At 40.2% G+C, this 19,517-nt stretch overlaps 1 protein-coding gene across 1 annotated transcript; it reads right to left on the reverse strand.

Annotated features, from left to right (window-relative positions):
- Window positions 1-10,765: 10,765 nt before the first annotated feature.
- Window positions 10,766-12,892, reverse strand: adrb1 (adrenoceptor beta 1). Its single transcript, XM_069664394.1, has one exon. It carries the CDS (start codon window positions 12,757-12,759, stop codon window positions 11,566-11,568), a length of 1,194 nt encoding a protein of 397 aa, XP_069520495.1. The 5' UTR covers window positions 12,760-12,892; the 3' UTR covers window positions 10,766-11,565.
- Window positions 12,893-19,517: the final 6,625 nt, after the last annotated feature.

Consider the following 19,517-nt stretch of genomic DNA (forward strand, 5'->3'; position numbering starts at 1 on the left):
CTTCAAAAGCAGCAGTGTCAGCAGTACCAGAGGTCACGCACATTACTGCACCACTGTCAGTCATAGCGGATGATTTAAAACCCAACGCTATGGGAATTCTCAAGGGTGAACTTCTTCACAACCTGTCATTTTAGTGTAAGGGAATGCATCATTCTTGTGTAGGTGACCTAGTTTCATAATGGCCCTGAAGTTACATAAGCTGAAAAATTGACATTAGTACTAAGTTTAATATTAGTAATATATTCACATATACAGAACATTTTGAAAAATGTTCATTACAGTTTCCTTAAGTTCATGGTTAGAGCATTAAATTTGTATTTAAATTTGTTGGTTAATTATGGCATTCCGAGCTCTGTTATTTCTTGATAACAGACCGTTGTTATGAAAAACAGACCGTTGCTAGGGATGCGGCTCTAATCACACAATCCGGAGGACTAACTGTAATCATATCAATCCACCGAAAGAAGTCCAGTAAATTTGACGTCGGTCTTTTTACAGAGGGGGAAAAACAGAAAAGAGACAACACAGCGGAGAGAAGGCAATGAAGGTTAAACGATGCACAAACTGTAAGCTATGACAGAGAGATCTACAAAACTGGAGACGGCACATGAAGTTAACATTAAATGTAACACAGCGCCGGATACAGCAGGGTTCAAAGAAAAGAAAATGTCAACAGACTCAGAAAAGTGACGACACAGAAAACCTCAATGAGATGCTACGCTGATTCCTGCGATCTGGTTCAACTTGTCTTACTTCACCGTCAGTGGAAAGGTTTCCATTTAATGTGAGTAAAAGCAGCTAGCTTAGCTCATTTTGTGAAGGCTACAGAGCTAACCGTTGCTATAGACACAACTCTCACTGTGTTAATTTTTAAATCAATAAAATCATTTCCAATATATTGTGTCAAATAATTGATTTCGTAAGTAAAAATTGTGTGTAATGAGCGGGATAACGTATAGTGAGCAGGTTGTTATCGCAGAGGAACCCCGACAGTGTGAGCAGGGTCACCCTTACATCATATTAGGTAAATAAAAAGCTACACATTTTAAACTAGTTAAATGGAATTCCATCCTTTTTATTCATTAGTCTGTTTATATATCTTTAAAGTACAACTGCATAAAATGTTGTATAAAGCTTTCTGTGACTCCAGGGGAAGTAGAACTTGGTAAATTGTCACTTGAGTTTGAAATGGTTAAGTTAAGGTCTAAGGACTACAAGTTTGCTTTTAATAAGAAAATCTGGGTTGTTAGAAAGAAGTGAGCTAACTAGACCTCGTAAGCTAGCTCCATATCTCTTATTGAGGCTAGCAGCTGGAGGCTACATTAGTCACACTCATGTGGTGTGAACAGAACAAATTGTAGTTTGGAGCAGAGAAAATGAATCATCTGTGTCCAATGAAGCAGCCTCCAGTGCACAAACAAACTACAATTTTGTCATGTTCATTTAGAGGCTAGCAACTGAAGGCTACATTTGATGTTATTGTGTTATGCTAGTGTTGGCTAATGTAGCGTTCAGTTGCTAGCCTCTGAATGTACCTGACAAAATTGTAGTTTTTGTACGCATTGCAACAGAGAAAATGAATCCTCTCAGTGTCCATTGAAGCAGCCTACAGTACACAAACAAATAATGTTGTCATGTTTATTCAGAGGCTAGCAACTAAAGGCTACATTTGCTGCTACAAGACACAAAAGTCTTTAATGAACATGCGGCAGTCAAGTTGCATTTTGGGTAATGTAGGCGTCAGGTTTTGACAAGGGAGAATAATTATTTTTTAAAAGGTCGCTTTGGTTCGGCTGTGCCTGACAGGGTAATAGGTCTACAATGATAAATCAGTTCACTTTTAGCATTTTTGCTAGATAATTACTCAATGAGTCACTTATCAACTTGGCGACTAGATTCCAGCCGTAGTCCAAATGAGATTTTTTGCGGTCCCTTCCTTCTGCATAAATTAGCTAAACGGGCAGTTTTGTTGAACTCATTCATCCTGCCAATCTGCATTCATCAAAATCAATCATTGTGCACAACACTTCACTTCTCATTACTCTGTCCCACGCTTGCACATGTGCAGACATTTGAAAAACACCTACAGACCAACTGGTCGCATTTGTCATCCACACAAAACACCACTTAGCGGGAAAGTAAGACATTCCCTTTCTTGAACATTCCTGTCATGCTTGGCTGAAATTTCCCATTTTCTCTGCAGGCGCAGCGGCACACGACAGGTTCAGATATCCAATTCAGGCCAATGATTACCGAGGGGCTATTTTTAGCTCGCTGATAATGGATTCTCCTATCAGCTTAGATGACCACCCTTGAATTCATAAAGCATTGCCTGTGTCCTTTTAGATGCAGACGCAGCAGCGGCCATTAAAGCAGCTCTCGAGGTGGAGAGATAACAAGCCTGACCTTGTCGGACTATTTTAGTTCTCTATATACCCTAACGCAGGCAGCTGCAACATTAAGATAAACACATTGAATATAAATGAGGCTCTGTAATGAGTATGATTACAGACCACTAATTCTCTTTGTGCATAAATATACCTTAATAATTGGGAATGTTAATGTTTCCATCCAGTCCTACTAATTAGAAAAATCAGTCCTCATATGTGTGGAAACGCTCAGTAATGTCGTACAGTAACAAACTCTTTTGGAGAGTAAAATTTGTGAATGGAATCATGAATGAAAGCCTTTTAAGCTTAAACAATTGGTCTTTCAGTTACATAACATGCAGCCCCCTGAAAGCTGTCTGGATATTGTCTCCTTTATCGTCACGCTGGAGGCCGACAGAATAGAGTAGCAGAATCGCAGCCTTGGGTCAGTGCTGAGTGCGGGGAATCAGCAGTAACGGGCTTTGAGAGTGATGAAGGCTTTTCAACAGGCTGGTGCTTGAATATTTCCATTTACTTGTCCTCAATGCTTTTATTTTACATGTAAGCTACATTTGTTTAGAAGCTGTACTTTAGCTACTTCAGATGTTCTTGTTTTGGGAGCGCTTTTGTTACATAATGGGTTATCAGCAGTTCATGTATTTTTAGCATTGTTTTAATGATAATTTAACTTGAAGGTGAAGTGTGTAGGATTTAGTGGCAACTGGCAATGAGGTTGCAGATTGCAACCCACTACCAACTGCTGCACTCGCCACTTTATTCCAAGCGTGTAGGACAGATTGTCCCAACCATGTACCACTGTGTACCAAACTAAATCTTCCACTGCAGATTTCATTAAAATAAGCCTGAAAGACACGGAAAGATCCAACTTGCCTATAACAGCAATTTACATTTTTTAAATTAAATTCTAGCTGCTGTTTGGCACAATGGTGGATGTAAATGGACTGTACTTATATAGCGCTTTTCTAGTCTTCCAACCACTCAAAGCGCTTTTACACTCACATTCACTCTGATGGCAAAGGCTACAATGCCAATCACCAATCAGTACCATGCACATTCGTACCTGATGGCTATGCCTTTGGGAGCAATTTGGGGTTCAGTGTCACGTCCAAGAACATTGGACACGTGAGTGCAGCATTCAGGGATCACACCGCCAACCTTCCGATTGAGAGACTACCACTGAGCCACAGCCGCCCCAGCTAATATTGGAATGTCAGAGTATGTAGGAATGTCAACATGAGCTGCGTTTGCACTTGCTTCTCTAGTGCGATTGAAGAGTTCAAATCCAACCTCATCAAGCTAATGTTAATGTTGCTAGTTCAGGCTATATTGGATGTTAATAATAATAACATGTAATCACTTTTGTCTGTTGGTTTTCAGTCAAAGATTTGGGCAACTTGGAGTGCAATTGTTGCAGCAAGGCTCCCGCTGCCGGGTAACAGTCATGTACCATCAGTGATACACATTGTTAGGCTTCTGGATGACAGGCAGTGTGAGTGAGACAAAAAAAAAGGATTCAAAACCAGTTGACAATTTACTAGTTGAGGTGTAGCTTTATTCAGGCAAAAAAAATCATTATCAATCAAACATCATCAAGTGTCCTCTGTAGAGACAAAAGAAATGGAGGTTATTCAGACAGAAAACACAGGCTCTCCTCATAGCCCTCACCTCCAAACTGACACACATCAATCCAACAGTTGATTTCACACACCTTTTATACTTTGCTTTTAGGCCAATCACAGGTGACCTCTGTAATCAGTGCCATCTTGACCACAGGTGAACTTAATCTCACCTCTCCAGGAGTTGATTACACTCAAGCATAACTGAACAAAGGAAAAATACTGAACAAGCGGCCATTTTAAAGGAATAAATAATGAAAACACCCCATTTTTATCATAAATTCAAACAGAAAATAAAATAAGAAATGTAATCAAATCACACATATTTAACAATTATTATGTACAATTATGTTTGAGAGGAATGTACACCTTCCTCTTAATCAGAACAAATCTATCATTTTGCGGGGTTGCACACTTTTTAACACACATACTACAGTTTGGAAAACAATGGTGTATGAGAAGCTATGTTGGCCATGAAACTATACAAATAATAGAGGATAAAAACATAGAGGGTTAAAAAAACGCTCAACAAATGGCTCAACATAGAACATGTTTGGTATGTCCATTTGAGGCTACTGTAGAAACATGGCAACGAACATGGCACACAATGTGGAAAAGACCTGCTTCCTCTGGAGCTCATTTTTACGGTATTGTTAAAAAGTCTTCTTTAGATGTGATTTAACCTCACAGAAAACCTACTTATGAATATGCCAATAATTCTTACAGTTGATCGCCCTGTCTTACACACCACACCTTTAACTGATCTGCTCCAAGCCTGTGCAGGTGCTGGAGGCAACTTGAGGCTGACAGCAGCAGTTTGTTGCGGAGGGTTTTTGGATGTGGTGAACCATTGTGATGTTTAGCTGGTGTAACACATTAGCCTGCACTGTGAGGAGTAAAAGCCCTCAATATCATTTGGCGGTCTTCCAAAAGGGCATTATTCCTCTTTTAATTCTCTGAGGACTTTGAACACTGTGAAGCCACTAATCCTGAGAGTGAAGTCCACCTCCTGAATCCCAGTGTTTTTGTAAAGACTGCTCATTTACACAGAGCCATTAACATTAAAACTAAGAGGCTTTTAAAAGGATTAAGGGCTGCGCAAAGACTTAAAGGCAAACATTTGTATCAAAAATATTCAAAAAATGCTTCGATGTGTGAGAATGGTGGTCAGTTCTCTGCAAGCTGGGTGAAACACAGATGGTATGTTAGTGTATTAGCCAGCTGTTGAGCTAACACATCTTAGTCTTTCTCTTGTTTTGCTCTTGTGTGGTCATTTTTTTTTAACGTTGGCGTAGTCACGTTTGGTAAAATGCACTTTTTATTTTGCTTCTATTCTGTAGAGTTAGAGAAGCAGTCCATTCAAATTTGAGGGAGCTGATTAGCTTAGCCTAGCTTAAAGTAAAAACAGGCTGAAACAGCTAGCCTGGTTCTGTGTGCATTACGCAAAAACCAAGGAAGTCACTGCATCCGGCCCAGAAATAGTCCATCACAACTCTAACCCAACCCTAACCCCGACCCCTAATCCTATGAAATGTTTTTTTAATTTTTTAATTTTCTTTAATTTTTTTTAATTTTTAGAAGAAGTCACCATCTCCAAGATCTACATTTTTCTATCTTCGTCGGTACTTGTAGTTGTAATTGCAGGCGTGATTTTGGACCTCAACCATAGTATTCATTTAATCGCAATGCTAGCCAAGACACTAAAAAATGTGTCATTTTTTCCTACGAAATTTATGATCTAATCATAAATTTCGTAATATTCATTAAGGTGAAAATCTGTGAGATCTTTCCTGAAATTTGTGAATTTTACAGGTGCTGATTTCGCTTCCTTTGGACAGCCAGGCTAGCTGTGTCCTCCTGTTTCCAGTCTTTATGCTAATCTAAGCTATTCAGCTAACTAAATCTGGCTATGGCATCAAATTTCATAGACACAGTGTGGGAGTTGTATCATCTCATTTGACTCTCAAAAAGCAATGCCAAACTGCTCCGTAAAGGACCATTGGTGTTAGCATACTCATTGCCATCTTGTTCACAAAATATCAGGCGATCAAGACGGACTCCTTCATGGTAAGAAAACGAATCACCTGCTTAAGTGTAGGATTTAGTAAGAGGTCAATAAATATGTACAATTCGAAAAATAAAGCCACATTTGCTGCAGCCTGATCGTGAACGTTTCCAAAAGGCAGTCATTGGTCTGCTACGCTAACAGTTCATATTTCTGTACGTACATCATTTGACATAATAATTGTCAAATGCTTAACATGACTGACCACAATCGCCCAGCCTTAACATGATCAACAATCAAAGCAAGCCAAAGTGGAGCAGATGGAGGCTGCTGAGCGCCAAGTTCACATGGGAATCCAAACAGATGGACACACGAAGAGAAGCACCTGCGTTTGGCACGGAGCTGCTACGCTCACAGCGTGAGTTAGAGTGGAAAAAATCACAGGGGAATTTAGTCAAACAGGGTTACGACACATTTATTAGCTAATGAGAGCTTTATCAATGATTTGCATCAGAGGCATGTACAAGTTAAAGGGTCTACTTGAGTTCATGTTTGTCATTTAGCCATAAAATTAAGGTTTAAAATGTTCTTTGCCTGCAAGCTAATCTCACATATTACCCATTAAATCTAGTGTTAAAGTGGTTAGCTTAACAGGCTAATGAAAAATACATTCTTTACATATTAATATTGATGTTAACTAAATTTAATGTCCACAAACAAAAGATTTGAAATGATTTAACAGCGCCAAAGGGGTACAAAAGCTCCACTTTTACCCTCCTGTTGCATGGACTTAGTATGCTAGTGGGGATCTGATAGCGCCGCAATCATTAGCAATCAACAATAATTAGCCCCAGGTGCTGACATTTCAGTTATTGTTCTGTTTTTCCCTCTCACTGTGCAAGCACAACCTCCCTTCTAATCTACCTCCTGCAGAAAACGACAGTATTTGCATAATATTTTAGAGCATAATGTTTTTTTAATCATGTTTCTGCTGGATGTTCGCTAATTAGCTTAACTTTGTATTTCTGTTGTCAAAAAGCCATCTTACCATCCTTTGTTTGGTCACCAAAGGAGCGCAGTGAGGGTCATGTAACTGACTTTGATTTAAAGTGTTGTTTTTCTTTGTTCCTGGAACATGTTTTTTTTAAGAAGGTAATGTCTCTTAGCATCAATGTCACAGTAGCATTTTCGGGAAAAGCAAATAAGTCACATAGTCTGAATGTTTTTCTTGATGATTATGATGTTTGTCTTGGTCGGTCTTTAATCAGTGCAGATGGCAGTAGGAGGTTGTTGGCAGAGACAATAATATTCCCGGTCTGGACGGGAGGAGGTCCAGCCTGTCTAATAACTGAATGAATCCTCACACCTGTTGCTGCCTGAGATGATCTAAGCGAAGTACAGACACTCCTTTAAAGCTGTCTGGCTTCATTCTGCTGCAAAACCATGTTTGGTGCTTGTTTCATTAGCATGTGGGAACAAAGGAATTGGATGGGGAATGATTTCAGTTTGGATTGTGCCATGTCTTGTGAAATGGCCTCATATTCCCTGGACAATTAATATATTTGAAAGAGTTTGAACAATTAAAGTGTAAAGTTTCAGATTTCTGGAGAAATAAACTTATTAGCTGTCTTTCTGAGAGAAAGATATGAAGCTATATGAAGTTGGTAGCCAATTAGCTTAGCTTAGCATTAAACGTGAAACAACTCTTTTGATAGGTATCCTGCATTTTTGGGTGACAGCAGTAGCTTCCTTCAGTCTCTGTTGTTTGCTTAGCTTAGCTTAGCTTGGCTTAGCTTAGGTACAGTAAATAACAAATTGTTGTTTTTGTATGAATTAAACAAGATATAACATGTTAATTTATTGTGCTAGCTTGAACAAGATCGATTACAATAAAGTTAATGTAGTAGTTTGACATATTGGGAAGTGTACTGCAAAGCAGAGAGTCAAGAGAAGATTAGCTTAGCTTAGCATAACGAGTAAAAACGGACATTTTCACAGACAATTGATATATTTGACCCAGTTTGTAAAGTTTCATATTTCTGGAGAAATAAATGTATTAGCTGTCTTTCTGAGATAAAGATGAGAAGATTGAAACCACTCTAGCATGTTAGCTGATTATGATGCTGCAGTTTGTAGCCAATAGGTTTAGCTTAGCATGAAACTGGAAACAGCTCTTTTGAGAGGTAACCTTGTATTTTTTGGTGACAGTAGTAACTTCCTTTCGTCTCCGTTGGTTGCTTAGCTTAGCTTAGCATTAGTGCATAGCCTAACTTCCTTGTAAATCAAGAAATTGTTGTTTTTATTGGTTTTTGTATTAATTAAACAAACAAGATATAAAATGATAATTTCACATGCTAGCTTGAACAAGGTTGATTACAATGAAGTTTATGTAGCAATTTGACATTTTGGGAAATACAAATATTCACTGTAAAGCTGAGAGTCAAGAGAAGATTAGCTTAGCTTAGCATAAAGAGTAAAACAAAGGCTCTGTCTGTCGGTGACAAAATATGCCTCCAATTTCTTGACTGGAAACCTTGAATGGTGGCAACTGCTCCTAGCCAAGAAATAGTCCGACCCATAACCACAAGAAAACCACAACTACATGTTTCTAAATGTCGATTGTTGAACATGAAAGAAAATGGAGTGTTATTTGGTTGGCTTCAGAAGGGCAGGTATCCACATGATAGACTAACTGTTTGCCCCTGATTCCAGTCTGTATGCTAAGCTAACCAGCTGCTGGATGTGGCTACATATTTGCTGTATACAGACAAGAGAATGGTAGCATCTTTTCATCTAACTCTTGGGGGAAAAAAACATGTATTTTGCAAAATGTAGAACTATTCCTGTGACATTTGGGAATAGAGGACTTTCATGGGGGAAATAATTGTGCCTCGGCTGGCACATGGACTTGTGAAACTTTCCCAAAAAAATCCCTGGACAATAAATAAATATGAGCAAATTTGAATAATATCAAAAGACGATACAGTCAATAAAAAAATATATAAATATTTTTCAGTGTCACTGCATACTAAAACATATTCTTGGTGTGAATATTTAATAAACTTGACCGTGGAATACCCCATTGATTATTCATAAGTCTGAAACAATAACGTCTGATACTGCAAACGATCCGTTGATATCAAGTGATCTACCCTGACTCTGGAGCAGCGAAAACGTCTACTTATACACATGAAATTTAAAACAATTATTCTTATACTGGCTGATTAGCTTCTCCATCTGTGAGCCCTCTGCTGATCTGCACAGACACAAACTTCCTGCCAAACAAACAAAGCTTAATAATGAAACAGGCCTTTGCCAGCAGGGGGCCATCAATGATTCTTTCTGCACTGCTGCTGTTGTTGTTTTTTCTGAAAGCCGAGTTTCATTCACACACATTAGTTCAGCCAATCATATTTGAACAAAGTTCATCAGTCAAAACAGCTGAGCTCGGTTTCATTCAGGTTTTTTTCCAGTCTAATCGGGATGTGCAGCTCGGCCCCCGAGGGAGAGCGTCATTAGCAGAATACATCATGCTAATGCATTTTAAAGACGTCCAGCTTAACGGCTAATTTATATTCCTGAGAAGGAACTCCTGTAAGAGCCACTTCATAACACCAGCTGTCAGAATATTTACTTAAACAGGTTCCAGAGGCTTTCAGAGTGAGGCAAGAGGAAAATTCAACAATCAAAGAGCTCACATGAGCGGTATCTAAACTCCTGGATGAGAATCTTTCAGCCTTTTTGGATTTTAGGTTTGACAATGATACTCAAAAACAAGATGATACATATGAGACTTTTGATGGATGTTCACCTGTGAAAACATTTATGTGATGTATTTGTGGCTGAAAAAATCTATAATCAAAAAAAAAATAACCCTGATGATGTCATAGTGATGTCACTATTTTGTCTTTGGTTGGAGACTTTTTAAAAAGAAAGCCAGTGTGAAAGTTGAATATGTTAGACATAGGAGGCAAGGAGGGTCTAATGAAAAACACAATCAAGTTGCATTATGGGATATGTAGGATTGAATGTTTTTTTTAGCTTAATCCATATTACAGTCTAAGATTAAGTCTATTTTGGGCTCCAGTGAACCGAAATCGACCCTTCTTTAAACATGTCTCACTTCCACAAGTGTGTTCAAGTGAAATATTAAATTACTGAGGGAGTCCTTTAAAGTTTAAAATAGAGCACAGTCACAGGAATTGTTGTTTTTGTTGCAATTAACAAACAGGTCAAAACTCATTTAACTGGGGTAAAATGCAAGTTGAAATACTGTCGTGCAAAAAAAATGTCCAATTTCAAAATGTCGTCAAAAATGGTACAAAAATCTTTCCTGAAACAGATTCATTATGTGAATTCAACACGTATAAAGTTGTTTCAGATTTGTAGAGTAAATATTGTAGACCTGAATGAACCTTTATCATAGCAGGGCTGAGAATAGAATAAGCATGTAAACACTTAAATCACAATATTCCACAGTGCATGAATGTGTATGAAAATCCATAGTTTAAAATTAGGATTTTCATGGGCCGAAGTCTCCACAGGGGCCAATCAGATTCCAGCTGCTCTCAGCGGTCCAACAAACACAGAGGGCCTTTAGCATTTGGCACCAAAACCCTGCAAAACTATTGTTTTCCATTTTCAAGTAGTTTGTGAATGAGCGAGGTTCACAGCAGGAAGAAAATTACATAATATCTCCCGAGGCATTTTTAGTGAAGCTGAAAAAAATCCAAATGAAGCTCAAACAGTTTAAATAACAATGAAACGTCCTTTTATTTCACAGGAGTAAACACACCACCTGACAACAGCATGTAAAGCTCAAATGAGAAAGACAAAGAGAGAGGCTCAAATTCCTCACTTCAGTACTAAACACCACCGACTCTAATATGTACAAAGGTCGTGGGAAGCAGCCCCACATTCACGCCCATGTTGTTGTAAAAGGACAGAATAAATACTCGTCTATTTTACATTAATGTTTAATATAAACAAATACCTGCCGTACAAATTGCACTTGTCGATGGCCGTGAGGTAAAACGGTGAAACACATTGTGAGCACTACAGGACTACAGTACAGTCACTCTGACAAATGTCTCGCGCTTGTCCAAAGCTTATGAATAAATATAACCAGTTCATTACGGTGCGCCTGAGGGGACATTTTTAGAGGAAATTTAAGGATACCCAGTTCCCATAAATAGATTATCCTCCCACTGAAGCTCCAAACTGCTGATTTAATAAAATAAGAAATGCTTTAAACTACAGGGTCCCATTTTAGGCGCATGTACCCATTTTTAAAAAATTAAATCTATCTACATTTTTAGGGTTGGTCATTTTTGGCAAATTTGAGTTCCTAAACGGTCTTGCCCTGCTTTCTCCATCAAAAATATGGCTTGTAAAACATTTCTGTTGATTTTGCCTGATGTTTGACTTCCCGGAACGAAATGGAACAGCTCGTGCGCAAACCCTTCCCAAAGAGACACCCGTGTTCAAAGAGTCAACGCCCGGTTTTGTCACCATCTGCTGTAATCCTCCTTGAAAAAAAGAGTTTATTTTTCATTCACAGCTGTGATTCAGAGTGCGACAGTTTTACGCCCCCCACCAGGCTGCTGTCACTGTTGTCCAAGGCTCCACAGTCCGACCACATCCCCAGCGCGCCGGGCTCCAGAGCAGTGACGAACCCGCCGGAGCACCGGGACAGGTCGCAGGAGCTGATGTGCAGCCTGCGGTCCGCCTGCCTCGGGCAGCACAGCAACCGCTTAAAAGCCTTCCTGAAGTCCGGGCTCCGGCAGTAAATGATGGGGTTAAACGCTGAGTTCACGTACCCCAGCCAGTTTAGAAACACGAAAAGGTTCTTGTCCACCATCTCTGCGCAAAACACCCGCACGACGTTGACTATAAAGAAAGGCAGCCAGCACAGGGTGAACGTCCCCATTATGATGCCCAGTGTTTTGAGCGCCTTCTGCTCCCTGAGCGCCAGGATCTTGGACGGCCTCTTCTTGCACTTGGAGGTCAGTCCGGTTAAGGTGTTGTGAAACCTGCCCTCGCACTTGTCGATCTTCCTCAGCTGCTTCTTCGCCTCTCTGTACACGCGGGCGTAAACAAAAATCATGACCAGAAGAGGAATGTAAAAGGAAATAACAGATGAGGAGATGGCGTAAGCTCTATTGGTGACAAAGTCGCAACATTCCGGGTCCTCGTAGCAGGCTGTGTCCTCGCTGTCCCGGGACCAGTGCATGAGGATGGGGAGGAAGGACACGAGCGCAGAGATGGCCCACACTATGCACACCACCGCTTTGGCGCGAGCTTTGGTTAACAAGCTTTGGTAGCGGAAAGGCGAGGTGATGGCCACATATCTGTCTATGGCGATAACGCACAGGGTCTCGATGCTGGCGGTGACGCAGAGGACATCCACAGAGATCCAGAACTCGCAGAAGAAGGAGCCGTATTGCCACGAGCCGCGCACCTCGAGCGCAGCGCCAAACGGCACCACCAGCAGCCCCATGATCAGGTCCGCGCTCGCCAGAGACACGATGAACACATTGGTGAGCGTCTGCAGCCTCTGCGTCCTGGCTATAGCGACAATCACAAGAATATTCCCGAACACGATACACAGGACGATCAATCCCATCACCAGGCTCATCCCCGCCATCCACTCCTCGGACGCGGCCGCAGAGGAGCCCGGCGCGTCCGACGCGCCGCTCTCGGACCCATTCTGGAAGTTCACCGGCGAGGTCGCGCCACCGTCCCCCATGACGGGCTGCTGCGCTGTGTGCGGGACCAGGTCGGGTTCATCAAGGCAAGTGCGAGGCACCCTTTTTCCAGTCTGCACGAGCCCCGGCTCTCTCCTTCCAGTCGCGCGCCAACTCCACCTGGAGCTCCTCTCTCTGCTTCAGCCTGCGCGAGCTGCTGCACTGGCCGGGACATCAAAGCAGGCGGTGACATCAGAGCTCCTGAGGACCAATCAACGCCGCTCAGCAGAGTCACAACAATGAAGCTGATGAGGTAAACAACACCTGAACCTCAAAGATTAAACATTGAGAAGTTAAACGCTTTGATTTAGGAAGACTTTTTTGTCAAGCAACTAATAAGTCTAATTTATTAGAAAATCTGGACACAGGCTTGAAAAAGAAGAAGAAAGAAAATACTTTAGTTTGAAAATTCAACTCTTCCAAAAATGAATGTAGGATAATTAAGGTATGATCTGTTTTTATAAAGTTTTCTTTTCTTGTCGCCTAATTTTGTATGTTTAATTTTTATATAGGAGAGGTGAATTATTGAAGACTGTTAGTGATGTTGTTTGTAAAACATATATGCTATTTTCTCTTTGTATACTTCCTGCTTATTGTAACTGTATGAATGTTGATGATGTTAGTCACCCTTGGCAGTGTAGGTGGTTAACTACAGCTGCTATCAAAGAGCTAAAATATTCACCTGCAAAAGACCAAAGTTGTACTGAAACGTTGGGATATTAAAACCTTTGTGTTGCTGCTTTTTCTCCTGTTGTTCTGATTTCCCTACACCTACGTGATGTGCTTACAGCACCTCTCTTCACACATCCAGCCTCCTACCTGAACCTGTCTGTTTCTGTTATCTGTCAAAAAATCTGCCAGTCTTTGGGAACATGAGAAGCCAAATATGGAAGCTCAAAATCCACCATGGCATTGTGAACTATACAGGGAATTCCCAGTTTTCATCACTTGCCACCACAAACAAGATTTGTTATTCCACTTGTTCGTTTTTATATTTTTATCACAAAGAATACATTCCGGGACGATGAGGTCGGGCCAGACCACAGATCTGCAGCTGGATTACATGAAACCTTTTAAGTTGACTATTGACAAACAGCCAAACCTTTCATGCGCATTACTACAGAAAAAGTGCTCAGGTCAGCTGCAGGTCATTAAAATCCACTTTACTAAACTTTCTTAAACTACCGGTTAAAACAGGAATTTAGAGTTGTCTGTGCTTTGAACCAGAATGTCAACACACAGACCTTTTACACTTTAATATACGGTCAAATATGTTGAAATGACAGCTGCCTACATTCGCTGCAAATTTGCAAGACGCAAGACTTTCAAATGTGACCACAAGGACAGATATCTAGATTATCGGTAAAGTGGAAGCATTTGCAGCGGCCTTGTGAGACACACACAGATGGATGACGCAGTCGGAGCTGCTTGTTTGTCCTCTGTGCTGATCAACATGCCTGTTTCTGAACCTGAGGAACCCAGCGCCAGAGGCTGCGACACGACCTGACCCAACGTGACAAAGCTCATCTCAGTGTCAACAGCAGCGTATCATGGATGTAGACCTCGGGGACTCACTGTCAGCAGCATGTCAGGAGGCTGAAATAATCCTGCTTCAGGGTTTTCTGAGGACGATTCAAATACTGGGAACACAGGTTTTTCTTTGCTGGCAACTTAACATCCTGCTAATATGTAGCTTGATTTTGGTTGTGACTTTGGCTGTGAATTAATGATAATATATCAGACTTATAATCAACAGTTTATTGATCATTTAGTGATGTTTAATTGATCAAATTTTGGGTTGCAGTTTGTGAAAGCTCTCTTTGATTGACCTCTTACTTTAGAGGCGACATATTTTAGCTCTGCAATCAATTGTCTATGATTCTAATGTGTGTTTTAAATCACGTTGGTAAAGTTTGTTTCATTTTAAAAATTGTTTACATGTTTTACTTTAATTATTTTTCGGAGCCGCTCCTTCCTCTTGAAACCAACAAGCCGTTTTGTCATTCAAAGGTTAGACCTTAGCCACGATTGGCTGACAGTATTTGGAGTGACCACGTAGCCCCTCCCCCCACGTGGGGGAGCGGCCACACTGCACTGTCGCTCCAAAGTTGTAGAAAACACGGCTGCTCTAGGATCGGCTATTCGGCCTTTATATGTACGAGCCAGAAACGCCAGGAGGTATGGGAATGGTTAGTTGAAATTTTGACAAAGACTTGGCTACAAGCGAGTGCAAGAAGGCAGCCTGAGGTAAATGACGGTGAATGATGGTCGATTTCAGCGAAAGCAAGGTTCTACGTAGAAACCTGCAGCTGTTCTGAACGGCCCATTTCAGAGGCGACCTTTTTAAAACATGTAATTCTGGAAAAACACAGAATAATGCAGTCATCACTTTTTCCCTGTGAACAATAAACACCCACAGATGTGAAGCCCATGAAAATATGAGAATATCCATTCAAAAGATATGGCCCCTTTAACACACAGTGCTGCACAGGATCAGGACCAGAATCCATTTAAAACATTTATAACAAAAGGGATTTTTCAGACACTGAAAATCCAGAATTTGTTCTTGTAAATGGCTTAAAGCTGTTATATAAGACCTGAAAGAACAATGATAGAATTAGTTTCTCAGTCTACAACGCATAAACACTCAATATTAGGAAGTGTGCTTAAGAGTTCGGGTACAAGCAGAAGAAAATGTGTTGGATGTAACATCGATAAAAAGTCTAATTTTACACCAACAACAAATACAATTAGAGGAACATTCAGTATTTGCCGACCACAGTTTGTCCCTAGAAGTTTGGGAAGTTAAATTTACTGCTTTATTTTTGTGTCTGACTTGGGGGGTCGCTTTGGGAGCATTCGGTCTTGTGACCTTAGTTTTTCTCAAATCTTGGCTCCCTCTCATGTCTGCCGTGCTTTCTCAGGGGGTAGAAAGTAGGTCCAATAAAAACTGTGTACAGTGAGGTCTTTTGATGCTTTAAAAAAAAGAGATAAAATGTTGCTATGATTTTTTTTGACTGCAAAGATCCATGCAAATAAAGCCCACACTACCTACACGGACAGATACCACTAGAGGATAGTGATTCTGATTATACGTACTTTAAAAAGCTGTTACCTCAGAAACATTACCCACAAACCCTTGCAACAAATCCTCAGCTCTTCTGGTGAATTGATTTCTCTTAGAGGCTACTTTTAAAGCATTTGCACCTCTTCAACTTTCCACATTTTTGTGAGATTGCTCCCTCACTTTCACAAAAAAAATAGGCCGAGCAAAGTGCTCTCGACCGCTGAGCAGCAGCTACCTCCCACATATCTTCAAGCAAGTTTTGCATGCTGGAGAAAAAAAAGTGAGGTGGAGCCGGTTCAACTTGACTTAGCAGCTTGACCTCTTAACACAGGCATCGGGTCAAAGCTGATTCCATTATCCAAAGTGTAGTCTGCAAAACAGCAGCAGACAAACTCTTGTGTGTTGTGTTCGGGTTAACTTTTCATTGTAAAACTTTTTATTAATGCTTTTTGAGTTAGTATTCTGTCACACAGGCTGGAAATATTGGCTAATAATATTTTATCTCTCGCACAGATATGATCTAAATGGATCTCACTCAGCCGGAATGAAGAGTAAATAAATGTTTCTGTAATTAAACGTCTGTAAAAACATTTTCCCCACCGCTAAGCCTCCATATGGTTTTAACTTTTAGCCAGCTAACATCATTATTTAACTCCACACATAAACCAGAGCTAGCTTAGTGCATCATATGAGTGTCATAAGGATGGTTACAGGCCCTTGAGGAGCTAAAAGGAGTTGTGGTCGCTCTTATCTGATCACCCCGATTCAAAAATCCTCGTGGCTTACTTAAGAGGTTATATCACGTTTAAATCTGTGTTAATTTTAATTCGTCATATGACTTTATAATTCATCAGTGGAAGCAAGTAGAGGAGGCTGCACTGCCTAATGACAGCCCTGACCTGTTAATATGTAAATGTGCTAGTTCCCTGATGATATTTTAAGTGGGCACGTGTTAATCGAGATTGTGTTTATGTGTGTGAGGCCGGGTTAATGATGCTGTCAGAACGACGGCGAGTAGAGCAGATGAGGGGGATGGAGGGATGAGACAGGAGGCGCACATACAAGAGGAGGGAGAGAGGAGAGCCTGTAATGACATTTTAAGTAATTATCTCATCAGCAGCCACATAGTTGAAGGCAGATTTAGAATTAATAACTCTAGTAAGTCCAACTTTTCCACATGTAGCTAAAAACCACTACTCTGAATTCATACACTTGATTCCTTAAAGGTGGTATGTGAAGCATTTTACACAATTTCTTTGTATTGCCAATTCTCACATAGCTGCTATTTCCTCCATGTTGTTCAAGGTTTCCGTGGTAAAAACGGAGGGAAACTGACAAATCATTACCATTTCTCGCTTCCTAATTCTTCAGTAAGTAAGTGAAGACGATGGAAAGTTAATTCTGTAGGACATTGAGCCATATCAAAGTAAAACAACATATCTGATAGCCTGTTAGCTACCTTTAAAGAAAGGCTAACATTAGCATTCAACCACTTTCTAGCTAACATTAACAGATAACTGTAAATTAATTAAGGACTCTACATGGTTTTTCTGAAATGTATTTCTCTCTACAGCTACCCTACAGTACACTAACTTTAGCTAGTGTGCTACAGTAACCAAAATCAACAAATGAAAAGCAGCCGTCAGAGCACAAAGTCCCATACAAAGCACAAAGTTTATCTAGCTAAGCTACAGCTAGCTAGCTAACCTTAGTTTGTTTACTTGCTGATGTTATTGCTAGCAAAATACTATCTGATTAAAATTGTTTGTTGGCTAGCTAGCCAAATAACTTTTTCAGCTAACGTTAGCCATGATACTTTGTTAAGCATTATGACAAAAGGTGTTGATTTTAGCCAACAATAACTGATACAGAAAACATTTTACGCAAAATGTAACACTAATGTGACGCTGGTCAATCACGTTCAGTCCAGTAGGGTATGTACAGTCACTGTTTTGGGCGATGATCAAGATGCTAACTTGCGACTAAGGTGCAAACACAAGCAACAGGGTGCTGCCTGTCGTTCTTTCAGTGGCCATTGGTATTATTGATAACGTTTTTGTGAATTTGCACATAGTTCCTTGAAATTATTTTAAATTAAAGGCCAGCAAAGACAAGACATGTAAGCCTTTATGTTATATAGTAACCTCTGGTTGACCACTAGTTTATTCATATGCGTCTTATCTCACTTAAGTAACATAATTAATTCAGCTTTATGTATGTTGCATTCGATAAAACGATATTTCCGACAGTATCTTTTGACATGTATATCTTGAGTTACAAAGCATTTATAACAAGCACGTGCTAACATAATTATAGATATTGACTCTTCTCAGAAGTAGCCTATTATCTGTGCAGTTACAGACTATAAACAGTATACTCTCGCTGTAGTTTCATATAAACTGTTAAAATACCAACTAGCCAAATTCATGGCCAAACATCTAATATTTAAAAGTTGCACGATTTACTCCTATTAGAGCGACACAGTGCCCAGCTGTTTTATGGGAAATCATTTTGCCTTTTTAAAGTAAATGAAGTAATATTTTTGCAACCACATTTGACAGGGTAATGTCTTCAGTAGAAAGGAATGGGCTTGGGGCTGAAAGCCACAGACCGAGTAGCAGTAAGTCACAAAGTGTTGAGGGATGGACTAAAACATTGTTTTTCTTTTCATTTATTTTGTTGACAGAGAATTAGCGAGCGGTAGCAGCCTTATCTATGAAGTGTTTTGTCCTCCATCACCTCAGGCGTGTTGATCGATGGCTCCTGCTAACGTGGGAGGCTATTTGTTCTGTGTGTATTTGGCATGTTTCATGTGCTGACAAAGGTCTGCTTCAACAAATAACCATGTATGATATTTCGTTCCAGGGCTTTTTTGCATTTGTGTAATGGTGTACTTTCTCTGGACAATTAAAAACATTTCAGATCCTTACAGATTTCATTCTTTATGATTGTGTTTTGGCTTTTCTAGTTCAGGTGGTGCTTTATATTCAATGGTGGTGTATTTTCAGTGTGGTATTTTTACTGAGGTCGTAAATCTTCCGGCTTTGACGAGTCTTGGGCGATAAAGGTGTCAAATATGACGACTTGCTTCCAACATTTTATTGTGAATCACTTGTTTATGACCAAAACGGAGTTAAGTGGTCATCACTCCAATACTGATCTGCAAAAATGAAGGCAATGTGTTGTCTTTACTAACAGGAATGAGACATAGGAGAGGTATTTACTGCATGTTGTGAACAAGAAGCATGAGGTCAGCTCGCATGTAAAATGGCATTGGTCAAAATAATGACGGCACTCATTTGAGAAGCCTTTGATTATATTTCTGCAGTGAAATCATGTATTAAAGAGGGGGTATTATGCTGTTTCACATTTTGAGACATACATATAGTTACAATGTTGGATGTCCAGACTAAACGTGGGTGAAGTTTAAAATTTGTAGGTAAAAGTATGTTGGAGTAATCCCCAGGCTTCTCAGCTCAGTCTGCTGTGAACAGCACTTTGTGACGTCACAAAGAACCGGCCAATCAGAAGAAAGTGGGCTTGTAGGGGCGGGGTTTCTTAAAGAGACAGAGCTGACTGAGTCGTTTCAGGCCGAGGCTGTATGAGGGCCTGCACAGAGCACCAGTGTGAGTTTTTTTAGCTGTAAATTATGCTAAGCTACTTCACAGGTATCACAGAGTGAAATATGAAGCT

Source organism: Semicossyphus pulcher, unplaced genomic scaffold, assembly GCF_022749685.1.
Source record: "Semicossyphus pulcher isolate SPU_LCO1_2020_fin unplaced genomic scaffold, fSemPul1.0.p SCAF_16, whole genome shotgun sequence".
NCBI lineage: Eukaryota > Metazoa > Chordata > Actinopteri > Labriformes > Labridae > Semicossyphus > Semicossyphus pulcher.

Excerpts from the sequence above, each read along its gene's own strand:
- adrb1 (XM_069664394.1), bottom strand. The coding sequence starts at position 12,759 with ATGGGGGACGGTGGCGCGACCTCGCCGGTGAACTTCCAGAATGGGTCC.